Source organism: Notothenia coriiceps, unplaced genomic scaffold (assembly GCF_000735185.1).
Source record: "Notothenia coriiceps isolate Sejong01 unplaced genomic scaffold, NC01 NC01_scaffold00037250, whole genome shotgun sequence".
Taxonomy (NCBI): Eukaryota; Metazoa; Chordata; class Actinopteri; order Perciformes; family Nototheniidae; genus Notothenia; species Notothenia coriiceps.
Window position 1 is genome coordinate 6,361,518 of NW_011369951.1, and position 12,539 is coordinate 6,374,056.

Here is a 12,539-nt window from a genome sequence, read left to right on the forward strand (position 1 = left end):
GGTGATTTGCTACCGTAATTTCTCGTTTGGAATATGAGGAAATGAACTGCGGTCTGGCTCTCCCAGCTTGCACGCGGTTTGATTGGCTACTATGGCTAGCGCTTGAACTGTCAGATTTGCATAAACGGGATTTGATCGGCTGACGCTTCCAGCTCAGCTTCAAAAGTTGAACATTGCTCAACTTTTGAATCCTGAAAATCCTGTAAATCTTCGCTTCGCTTCCCCACAATGCAGTTCGGCGAAAAGCGAGGCAAAGTGACGTCACTCCCATTCAAAGTCAATGGGCAGAGAAGCGTTGGAAGATTTTTTTAAAGCTGCTGTGTGGACGTACCGTAATAGACTATCGTTGAAAAGCTTTCTTTAAACTCAGGTTCAGGCAGCTATCGTAGATGGTCTCTTAGCCTCTGACTGTACCTGCAGCTGGTCCAGCAGGTCGGAGGCCTGCAAGCGGGATCTGAAGTCCTGAGGCACGCTGGAGTTCAGGGCACTGCTGATTGGCTTGTAGGAGTCTGATGAGGCAGGAGATGTATTGTGGGAGTTCAGCAGGACTTCTTTCACGATGTCAGCGGGGGATTTGAACATGAAGGGGGGCCCAGGGGACAAGGACTCTCTCTTGAAACAGCGTGCACTCTTAGGGGGGGTGTAACCATCTTTTGGGAAAAAGACCCTGGGCTCCACGTTGGAGAAGTCTGGTATGCGATAACTCGGTGGCCCTTTTCTGGAAATACAAATATAAATCATGGTGAGTGCATGATGATGTGTGAAAAGCTGCAGCATTACGTGGGGTAAAACAAGATGTCACCTGGACTCGTCCACCTCAGCAGCATTACTCCTGGGTCTGGGTATCCTCGACTCTCGGTCAGGACTCGCTGTTTTCTGTTTGAACTTTAAGGACTTGGCTGTGCCGAGGAATCGAGTCTGTGGATATGTTGCTTCAGGAGATGGCTGCCTCAACTTCCTTGGTGAGGGACTTGGTTGTTTATCAGACTTATCTTGTCCCTTTGAGGGCAATGTACTAACTCGACTGCAATGGTTTGAGGTTCCTTCATCAGAGAACATGTCTGCCAGCTGAAGAGAAGCCCTGGGCTTTACCTCAGGACAGCGAGGACTGGACTCAAGGCTTAGGTGGCTGCGGTGTGATTCTGGAAGACTTTCAGCAGCGCTGTTGTCTGGAAAGGTTTCAGTGTCAATGCCCTGAGCAGCAGCCATTTCCTCAGGGGAGAAGTGGAGAAGGTGGGGGAAGGGGAGCGCTGTGAGAGGGGAGGCAGGGTGGGATATTCTGCGGTGGTGAGTGGAGACTCTGACAGGTTCCTTCTCTGACAGGTGAGCACCACAATATGGCTTAGAGTTGGTCTTCTCAATCTCTTCTTTGGAAGTATGGCTTTCAGAAAAGCCGTTGGTAGTTCCAATCTCTCTTTTGTGTTGATCGTTTTCTCTCTTCCTGTCACTCCTCTTCTCTGCTACCTCTCCATCTTTCTCCTCCGTGTATTCTTCCCACTCAGAGACACACTCTTTCCCCGGCTCTTCTTTCCTCTGCCCGACCTTTCTAGCCAACTGTTGTGCTTCAAAGCTCTCAATCAAGTTCTCATCTGCCAAACACATGGAGTTATGGAGAAAGGTGAAGACAGGTTTCAACACAGGGAAGGGAAGATAGGGGTCATGCTCGTCTAGCTTTGAAGGAATCTCTTAAAGTGTGTTTGCAAGATATACATTCAAGTTGAAGAGGGTCAACTGGTATCGCCCAATAACTATGTCCAAATTGACAGGAACTTGCTGTACATTTCAAAAACTGTTAAAACCCCCATCCACACAAAGACCTACTTTGCTTAGCGATATTTGACCTTGAGGTAGAGATGGAAAAACAGATAGCAGTGATGATAAACTTAGGTTTGTGTACGATAATGGTATTATAGCCAATAAACAGCCAATAATACAAAAGCCAAATGGCAACATGATGACATTGGCTTCGGCTTTAAGACATGCTCGAGTCCAATCAATTCAGTATAATGTATTGGTAGAGTGATTGTGGACTTATGGTAGCCTTGAGAAGTCCTATCCTATTTGTTTTCTCTATATCTTTTGGTTCAAACTTAGGAAAAAACGTGTATGCTTTTAACAACATGGGTTTCTCGTGCAGCTACTTAAAGTCTTAGTTTAGGTTTGATGAGCTAAAAGAATTAGCAGTTTATTCGTTTGGGTGCATTTTTACCAGATCTAGAATACATCAAAGGAAAGACTCACATGATGACAGAGTTTTGTCCTCTTCTGATTCGGTGTGGGACAGATGTTCACTCAGGTTGTTGCTCAGCTCCTCGGGCGTCTCCCTCTCATGCCCACTAGGGTCTTCCTCCTCTGGGGTGAGGGGTCCACGGGAGTTTGAGTTACAATCTGAGTCAACCAACTCTGCATCCTCCAGTGCTTCAGACAGTCCGATGATGCCATTCTCGTCCATCTGGCTATCAAAGTCGTCGCTTTTCTCTGCCTGTTCTTCGTCCTCACCATCCCAGTCCTCCTCATATATCACAGAGCTGGTGGGCGAGCTGGGGGCCGGGGCAGGGGTCCAGCAAATCACCCCAGCTTTGGTGTTATTTATTCTCTCCATTCTCCTCTAGGCCTCAGCTGTGACCTCAGATGGTCTTAGCCTGACACTGAAGCGTCCTTCATCCTTTCTTGTTGATCTGTGAGGAAAACGTTCAAAGCCATGACTGCAGAAGGTCATCGATTACAGGTCATGTCAGAAAAGGGGTTACAATCCAGAGGTAGAGCTAAGGAGGAGCTTTCGGTCAGTCTGCAGTCTTAAGGAAGGGGGGGATCTCTTTGAATGCAGTCCCTGAAAAACAAAATGGTACTCTCAGTTTAGTATGTTTAACTTATTACATCACAGGGTGGTCATATCCTGATATAACACTGCACCTCCTGTACAAACCACTCTCTGCATGGGTTTATGCTTACAGCTTTACAAGATGGAAGAAAGCACTTTGAATGTACCGTAACCAAATATTTCCAGGCTTTTGTCATCACTTCTTGTTACTATGAATGTATGTTTTGATCGTGATTATTTAATGCTGAGCTCCGGTCCAGTCTATGTACGGTGTCAGACCCCAGATGATTTCAAAGTAGTTTAGTGGTGGGGTTGTTTTCATTTCAAATTTAAGCATATTCCAAACCTTGGCTGTTAAAATGAAGCAATTTTCTAACTTTGATTAGCTTATCATGAATTGAATAACAAGTTGCAGCCCTACAATTAAGAATTATTTCAGGTATGTATAATAAATATTATGCCTAAAGCAAAACTGTATTAGAATGTTTCAGGCGAACGTACAGTCCATGTGGGTTATTTATTTCATTATGCACTTGCCGTGGTGTCACAGTATGACACATTTTGTCTGACATCCTATGTGAGACGCAGCACTCAAAGATTAGGATCCAAAGTGACATTAAGTCATTGTTTAATTTATTACCCCTCCTTACATCCTGTGCTTTCAGGTTGCACAACTCAGTAAACATACACACATCCTACATCTAATGGAGATTGGATTAGACTGTTAGTCCCCCAAGAACTGGCCTAGAGATGCAACGGCCACTATGGCAACCACACAACACGAGCTGTGCTTTCCAGCGTCTGTGACCTCTGACTAGTCTTAACATAAATCCCAGAGCCTCACACCAACATGTATACTTAAATAATCTTAAAACACATTTTCAAAGGTCATTAAGTCCATCTCTATAAAACATTTAATAAAGGAATTTTAGAGTGTAACAGCACCATTTCTACATAATCTATTTATCCTTTTATAATTGTTATTATATTTATTCGGCCAGAGAGTGCCTTTATTAGAGATACAGTGTTGAAAGGTGGAGAGAGAGGGGATGACACTGCCTGAAATGTCCATGGGCTCACGAGACGAACCCCTGTACTTGGCAGTGGATACCGATACGCGCACTGACCTATCTGGCGTCCCCTTTTATAGATTTTAAAAACACCTTTTTCCTGAGATACGTGCACATATTTTCACTTTTTTAAATGAAGGATCAGATATATATTCAGGATATTACATTTTTAGAAGCAGTATCAGCAGCAGGCACATACAAAAACCCCGACCACATACCAGGTCACAGACCCTTAGAAGCGTCATTATCCGGAAATATTGAACTTAAAGCAAGGAAATAAGAGCTCTTTTAAAAAAGCACATTCAGTAGCACTCTGATTCTCATTGCGTCTTTATCAACAATATCCCAGATTACTGCAAGAAGATCATTAGCCTGATGCTTCTTACAGAGTCTCTAACACACACACACACACACACACACACACACACACACACACACACACACACACACACACACACACACACACACACACACACACACACACACGTGTGTGTGTGTGTGTGTGTGTGTGTGTGTGTGTGTGTGTTAGAGACTCTNTCAGACACGTCAGACATCATTTTCCCTCTGTGTATTGAAAAAATTTTCTATGAATATCTAGTAGTTGTAGTTGGTTTGCCCTGTTTTGACTGATGACGTAGAGAAGACTGTGTTTTGGTCACATGGGGTGATGTAGTTTGTTGCTCCCATTGTTATTGAAAAGGAATGGATCTATTATAATAAGGTTGTTGAAGAAGTATTGTTCCTATGAAATGATATGCAGAAGGTCTATGTAGTACTGTTAGTGCGGTAAGATCCAAGTTAAAATTTCTGTTTGTTGCTTTAAATTGATGAATTTGAACTTCTGAAGAAATTCTAAATATTGACCTAAATACAGATAATGATGCCAAAGGTCTTTCCTGGAAGGGAGTGGTTGTGTGGTTGAATCTGCCTTTTTATTTTCGATTTATTATAATTCATTGGTTTTTCTTTGTTTTGTTTGTTGTTTTTTGTCTTGTTTTGCTTCTCCATGTTTGTCCATGTTTGTCCTTGTTTGGTCCGTTGTTTGTCCCTGTTTGTCCTTGTTTATCCTTGTTTGTCCTTGTTTGCCTTGTTTGTCCATTGTTTTTCCTTGTTTGTCCTTGTTTGTCCTTGTTTGTCCTTGTTTTGTCCCTGTTTGTCCTGTTTGTCCTTGTTTGTCCATGTTTTTCCTCTGTTTGTCCTTGTTGTCCATGTTTGTCCTTGTTGGTACTTGTTTATCTTGGTTTGTCCTTGTTTGTCGCCATGTTTGTCCTTGTTTGTCCTTGTTTGGTCCTGTTTTGTCCTTGTTTGTCCTTGTTTGTTCCTGTTCTGTCCTTGAGTGTCCCTGTTTGGTCCATGTTTGTTCTTGTTTGTCCTTGTTATCCTTGTTTTGTCTCTCTGTTTGTCCTTGTTTGCTCCTTGCTATGGTCTTGGTGTTCCTTGTTTGTCTTGTTTTCCTACCCTCCCTCATACTATAAAGCTGTCTTTGAGTTCAGCAAAAAGCACTATATAAATACTAAGTTATTATTATATTATTATTAATTATATTGGGACATTTCCACAGAATGTCAGATGTTTACCTAATACAGGGTTTTTGAAATGGCGGTTTTAATAATAAAATACCATCTTTATTTTAGGGCGTCCTTTTCATGACAGCCCAAGGACACTGTACAATTTGTTAAAAAAAGGAAAACGCTAATAGGCAACAGAACATGATAAAAACAGAAACAGGAAATCAATGGAGGAGACATTTAAGTGGACACAAATGAAACATAATAAGTGGGCGAGCACTACAGTGGAGTAGCAGATTTGAACAGCGTGGGGTTTTTAATTGGGATTTGAATATGGCTGATCTGGTGGTCTGACTCGTCCTGGATGCTGCGCGGGGAGGGAGTTCCAGAGTCTGGGAGCAGTCCAGCTAAAAAGCCCGTTTTATGGAGTTTCAAATATGGAGTTTCTTTGCAATAAAGTGTGTCCTGCCCAGGATTTGGTGGGATTGATTATGATTGGTCCATTTGTGAATGTAGTGCTTCCTGGATAAGTATAGTCCATTTATCATTCACCCTCCTTGAGAATCTGAGTTTTTCCTCAGGCTACCCACATTTCTTCCGCAAAGCCTCATCGCTATGCTTGTACATGCAAATCAATTTCTCTGGCAACCATCCATACTTCACTGACTTGGCTCAGGGTTGTAATGAGCTCTCATTTGCTGCGCGTTATCATGTCAACAGTGACGTCGGTACATCCGTCGATCACATTTAGATTGTTCAGGTTCAAGAGGAAGTCAGAGGTGTCGCCGACGAGATGTGATGTGAGATCCCTTTGGGGTCGATATGTGTCTTTTCGAGAATGAACTGACCATCGTCCCATCTGTCAGTTATATCATGTGTTCTCTTTCTCTGCTCGGAATAGACTGTTTCCTCGGTGTATTTTTGGAGGTATTCACAAAGAAAAAAAATACCACAAAGACATTACTCCTCTCCGCTTTGCTTGGGCTTTCCACGTGATTTATGTCATTTTTGGTATCGGAACAGCCAACAGGTGGCACTGACTGACCGCAGAGTGAACTTTCCTTTGATCCCTGCACAGTTGTACTGATCAGATTGTGTTTGTTTTGTTTATTTATTGGTTTATTCTTCACATAAGCTACTTTAACAGCTCAACAACTGGCAACTGACAACGACCACCATATTAATAAAGTTACGCTGAAGCACATCTTTGTGCACCATTAATCCTAACGAATATAAAAATACACCAGTAAAACACCCACCTGTTTACTTACTTCGGTGTTGTTATAGTATATTAATGTTTGTTTCTTCTATCATCTTCTTAGTATGTTTCTTTGTCTTGTTGAAAATGGGAGCAGGCTGTGATGCCTAGAAAGATGTAGAGACTTGATCAGACATAAAGTTGTATCGTATCGTGTAGTAGCATTTTGAGATAATTTCCTCCTGGATATTTAAAGTTTTTGGCTTCCTTGTGGCCTCTAGGTGAAAAGTACAAGGCATGCAACAAAGACAATAGGATTCCATCCTCTGGGGAACATGAACAGTGGTTATGCATGCAATATCCAACTCATTGACTCAGCTTGTTGAGATATCTGACTCTGGACTAAAAGTTGTTGACCATCCGATTCGACCACTGCGAATTGTACCTCATATAGGCGCTGCAGGGAGGACGTATTTACCAGGAAGTAAGCTGCTTGGTTCCCCTCGACAAAAGAGCAACAGGATTTCTCCATAGGAGTTTGGCAAAATTGCCTCGAAATAAGATCTGTGGAAAACGAAACACCTGTTTGAATAAATGCCATGTTTGTTTCAGCGGATAATCTACATGTCTAACTACTTTTATCATTTTTTGATCTGAATCATAAATCTAATCGCCAGAAAGCAAAATGCTAACGTGTATGCTATAGAACGAACCAAAGCCAGCCACGATCTTCAACGTCACGCACAAGCCTAAGATCCATAATTCAAAACACAGATTCAAAATGGTAAAAGTTGAAGCGTCTTGTTTTAACAGTCTGCAGGAGGCAAGGTACTTTTGCTTTCAGAGCAGAAGCAAAAAAAAAAACAAAGCAGGGCAAACAAACTTAGAGGGAGTGTTTAACGTGTTCGGGCGTAATGAACGTACAACGGCCTCCACCGACTTCTGTTAGTCCTATTCAGAGCCACTCTGTTACAACCCCATCGTTTTTCAGACACGGTCAACCTCTTCCAGAAATCACACAGTGGGGGTCACTGCCTGATGGATTTTAATGTCCGTAGAACAAAACCGTGAATCCGTCTCTTCCAATGTGTCTCAACCACAGACCTTATTTCCAGCTATTTTAACAAAATCCTATGGAGAAAATCACCATTGGCTCTGAGACGAGGGAACAGGAAGTGGTACAATGCACATAACTCACTGTCCGGGTTTGGACTCGTCTGCACCGACTCTACCGGCACCTGTGGCTCAAATATCAAATGTTATGAATTATACAGAGTTTTATTTAGTTGGAATAAACTGACTCATGCTGGTTTCTAAAGGAACTGAGGCACACCTGGGACTGCATCACCATCATGTTTTGGATCCGTTTTATGGCTTTGAATGCATCTTTATTTTGTATTTGATTAACTCCCACTCATTCTACCCAAACCTCTGTTTACCACGTTTCAGTTTAGAAGTTAAACCGCCGTCCATGTACAGGAACACTTTGGGAATAATTGCTACGCCATATGATTGAAGTCCTCATGCTGTTTCTGAATGCTATTGAGGTTGTCCCAAAATTAACCTGTGAGAGGTCCATTTATCTCCTCCGTATGACCTTCAAATTGTAATGCTAATTTGTAGCTTCCAAAATGTAGCCAGCGGTGACTTAGCTTTAATGGGGTTGATGGATATTTGTGGAGATCATTTTCGATATAACGTGGTGTGTAAAAGGAGTGGCAGGTGGTGAAAGGCAGTGGGTGAACTAGAAGACAATAACCCCACGTGTGAACGAGAGAGTGAAACATGGCCGGCAAATATTTGTCATGCAGTAGAGACCGGTGAGCAGACGACACAATCAGTTCTTTTTGAGAGCCTCAAGATCATCTGTTTGTTCGGTTGTTTCTGCTATCTTTCCCTTGCAGGCATTCAGCTGGCATCCAGAGCAACATAATATGATGAACACAGGTTATTCATTTTGAATTCAGTTTTTAATTCCACAAGAACAAGTTTAAAAATGGGTCCCAATAGCTATCTGAAGCCTGCAGAATAAAGGCCTACGTTGTTCAGTAAACAACAGCAAGAAAGGGAGGATTGTGAGGTGTTTTAACAAGCATTGTATTCGTATTGTATAAGCCATGGCCAATTGTTAAATAATGTTTCACGCTAATTCCTATTTATCAATACGAACATACATTATTATATTGAAACTAACTTTAATTGAGACAATAAGTCAACATATGTAAAATTTGTGCAGCGTTTTGACAGTATGCGCTGCTTTTTCGTTAATGCAGCGCTTTTAGAAAACTTTGCCCCATGTTCATCAAGTTGGTGGAGATATTTCCATTTGCATGTATTCTGTTCCTTGCGAACAATTGTGTTTTTATATTTCATCGTTTCTGAAGCTGGCCAGCAAGTTTTCTCCTGATGGAAAATGGATTTTGGGTCGTTGGTACGCGCCGCTTTGCACCCTGTCGGCCCACCGTAGAAGTGGGTTTCCATACACTTCCCCAAAGGGAGCTTTTAAATGTCCCAAACCCCTATTGATGCAATCCACTGTTTCAATATATTTTTCTACATCAACAATGTGTCCCTCTTCTTCATGTCTCTTCCTTCATGTCTCCTCTACATCAACTATGTGTCCCCTCTCTCCATGTCTCTTCTTCATCAACATTTGTCCCCTCTTCTTCATGTCTCTTCTGACACGTCCAAACATGTGTCCCCGTCTTCTCCATGTCTCTTTCATCAACATGTGTCCCTCTTCTCTGTCTCTTGCTACATCAACATTTGTCCCCTCTTTCTTCATGTCTCTTCTACATCAACATGGTATCACCTCTTCTCCACTGTCCCTCTTCTTCATCAACATGTGTCCCCTCTTCTCCATGTCCTCTTCTACATCAACCATGTGTCCCCTCTTCGTTCATGCTCTTCTAACATCAACATTGTCCCCTCTTCTCCGCATGTCTCTTCTACATCAACATGTGTCCCCTCTTCTTCATGTCCTCTTCTACATCACACGTGTCCCCTTCTCTTCATGTCCTCTTCCACATTCAACATGTGCCCCTCTTTCTCCATGTTCTTCTACAATCAACATGTTGTCCCCATCTTCTTCATGTCTCTTCTACATCAAGCCTGTGTCCTCCTTTCTCATGGTCTCTTCTACATCAACCATGTGTCCCCTCTTCTGTTCCATGTCTCTTCTACATCAACCTGTGTCTTCCTCTTCTAGTCATGTCTCTTCTACATCAACATGTGTCCCCCTATTCTTCATGTCTCTTCTAACATCAAACACGTGTCCCCTCTTACTCCATGTCTCTCTTCATCAACAGTGGTCCCCTCTTCTCCATGTCCTCTTCGTACAAATCAAACATGTGTCCCCTCTGTGGAAAGAGACTACTGAAAGTTCAGAACAAAGATTCTCTCTCTGTTTTTGATCCATTTTATATACGAAAACCTGTCTGAAAATGGAGCTGATCAGATTTTGGCCACTTTGTGATTGTCATAACGATGTGTTGTCTTGTGTAACCATTAGCTCCAATCACCAACCAAAGGTAACCCCGCCCCTCCCTTATACCTGAATCTCCTCCTAAGACGCACCATTGTGGGTTCTTCTTAACCCAAATCTCCTCTCAGACGGGCCGCGTGGGGACGCGGCTCCTTATTTTCATCTAAAAGTAACAAGACAGAGAATCAGCACTTTGCGAAACCAGGGCTGAAACAGAGGGGATTATGGGTAACTGCTGCAATCGATCTGTTTGGGCTGGTTTCCAGCCAACTCAGAGACATGCTCTCCGCTAGTATATCACTGAGACCTATAATCATATTGATGCAACAAAACAGTATAGGGGACCTTTAATACTTTGACGCCCTAACCTACTGTCCTGCAATCAGCTGATCTAAAATGGGAACGACCACAGATTACGAAACAAAAGCCCCAGTGCTAACCTTGTAGTAACGGAATATCACGAGTAGGTCAATAGATTGAGCTGGTAAATAAGTTTTATCAGTGAACCTTCTTGCCTCCAGCAGGCTGTTATTAACCACTCTGACGTAACTCTCTCCAGATGTTAAGCTCCGCTCATTACTCCTCTGTGACATTAGTTTGTTTCCCAGAACGCTCCTGACTCACGGCTCCTGGAGATTATCAAGCGACCTCGTCTTTTGTTGGCAGCATCAAATTTCCGTTGGCCGATTTATTATCACACTCAGCGTGTGTGTGCTTTATTTGCCTCATTGCAGCTTGTCATAACAAAGAAGGCAGACGAATATATCGATGCAGACTGTTCTCGTGTCTTAATTTAATTACCAGTGGCGAACCGTCAGGGGCCTTCAAGGTAATTCAGAGAATACCCTTGCGAACAACTCAGAAAAAAACAAACAAAAAATCGAATTTAATTATATAACCAATAAAATGAAAATGAGAGTTGGTTATCTGTGTCGTTGATCTGTAATATTACAGTGTTACTTTGATTTGTTTGTCCTTCTCGGCACCCTGCACGCATTTTCAGTGCGTTTTTGTGTTAAAAAAGAAAGCAACCCAAATCAGATCTGTTTCTGGGTCCTCTGGGGTAGAATATCCTTCAACCAAGGTATCATCTACATCCTTGATAGAATGCCCTGGCCGTTGCACTGAATGCAGAAGCGTACCTTTGGACTGACAGTTGCGCATCAACCAATCCATATACTGATTTGTAGCCAACTGGGCGTATTCCTTTCAGAGTTTCCCTGTGTTCCTCCTGTTTTATTGTTTTTAACATTGGAAATGGCCAAGTGCAACAGGTGAAGATGAAGTTGTTGCGGAATTGTTGTGAGTACCCTTTTCAAGACGACAATTCAGTGAAAAGACGGGCATTATAATGCTGGGGGGGGGGCGGTGGGGGGTGAGTGTGTCTGCAGAAGGTCCAGTTGTGATACACACGGTTCGCCACTGAAGACTAAAAAATCGAATTTCTGTTTGTAAAAACGTATAATCTCCAGTTTAGGGCTGCACACCAAAATGTGTTGAAATCTTTATATGGACTAGTAAAATTTCCAATGTGCAGTAAGAGGCAAAATATCTGAAATGAATGAAGTCTTGTGGTGCTTCAGAGAAGTCCTGGTCGACAAACAGTATACAGACTTAACGAAAGGTCATGTTTTTGGTACAGATCCTCCATGATGATTTCAACATGTTTTTGAATGATATTGTGAATAAAGTGTGTTGGAGAGAAGCTCCCTCTGGACGGAACACAGGGATTTAAGCCATTGCAGACCATTTACATGCATTAAAACCTTTACAGCACACTACAGGGAAGGGAACACCCCAACAAAGCATAATATGGACTCTGTAAATCAGCAGTGTGGATACGCTCATGAAGACCTTAAACTCAGGGAAGTTTAAAGTTTAATGGAGTTCTCCAATTATAAACGTGGCCCAGTTCTGTCTAATGCTTACATCTGGAGCTAGTCTGTTTCACACCGAATATTCATGAGAAAATATACGGAGTCTCATCGAGCAAGAAGTCCCTCGTGCCATGAAAACGAGGCCTCAGATAAATGTGTGTGTGTGTGTGCAGAGGGGATGTGTGGGTGTAGGTATACCTTGTTTAAAAATATACTGGCAACCTTTTAGTGGTGGCAATTTCTGATCATCTCAACACACTTTAGCCCTGAATGAAGGATCCCAATACTTGATTTATCCGAGGGGGAATTAGGGTTTTATGAAGTTTCTTGCCACTTTAAAATTATATTTATAGAAATATGAGTATTGCACAGTTGAATGATTTCACATGTTGCACATAATCTGTATTGCAAAGTGTAATCAATATATTACAGGTCTCAGATATATACAGACATGTCTCTGAAGTGTTTGTCTCCAAACACCAAGCAGATCATTGCAGCATTACCCATAATCCCCTCTGTTTCAGCCCTGTTTCCAAAGTGCTGATTCTCTGTGTGTTACTTTAGATGAAAATAAGGAGCCC

At 42.3% G+C, this 12,539-nt stretch overlaps 1 protein-coding gene across 1 annotated transcript in view; it reads right to left on the reverse strand.

Annotated features, from left to right (window-relative positions):
* The window catches only part of LOC104966777 (AT-hook-containing transcription factor), a 36,846-nt gene that overhangs the window by 21,195 nt on the left and 3,112 nt on the right, over positions 1 to 12,539 (reverse strand). The window contains exons 2-4 of the mRNA XM_010796064.1: positions 2,242 to 2,830; positions 803 to 1,589; positions 415 to 718 (exon numbers count right to left, since the gene is read on the reverse strand). Of these exons, the coding sequence (XP_010794366.1) occupies positions 415 to 718; positions 803 to 1,589; positions 2,242 to 2,602 (1,452 nt within the window). The 5' untranslated portion in view covers positions 2,603 to 2,830. The remainder of the gene's footprint in view (positions 1 to 414; positions 719 to 802; positions 1,590 to 2,241; positions 2,831 to 12,539) is intronic.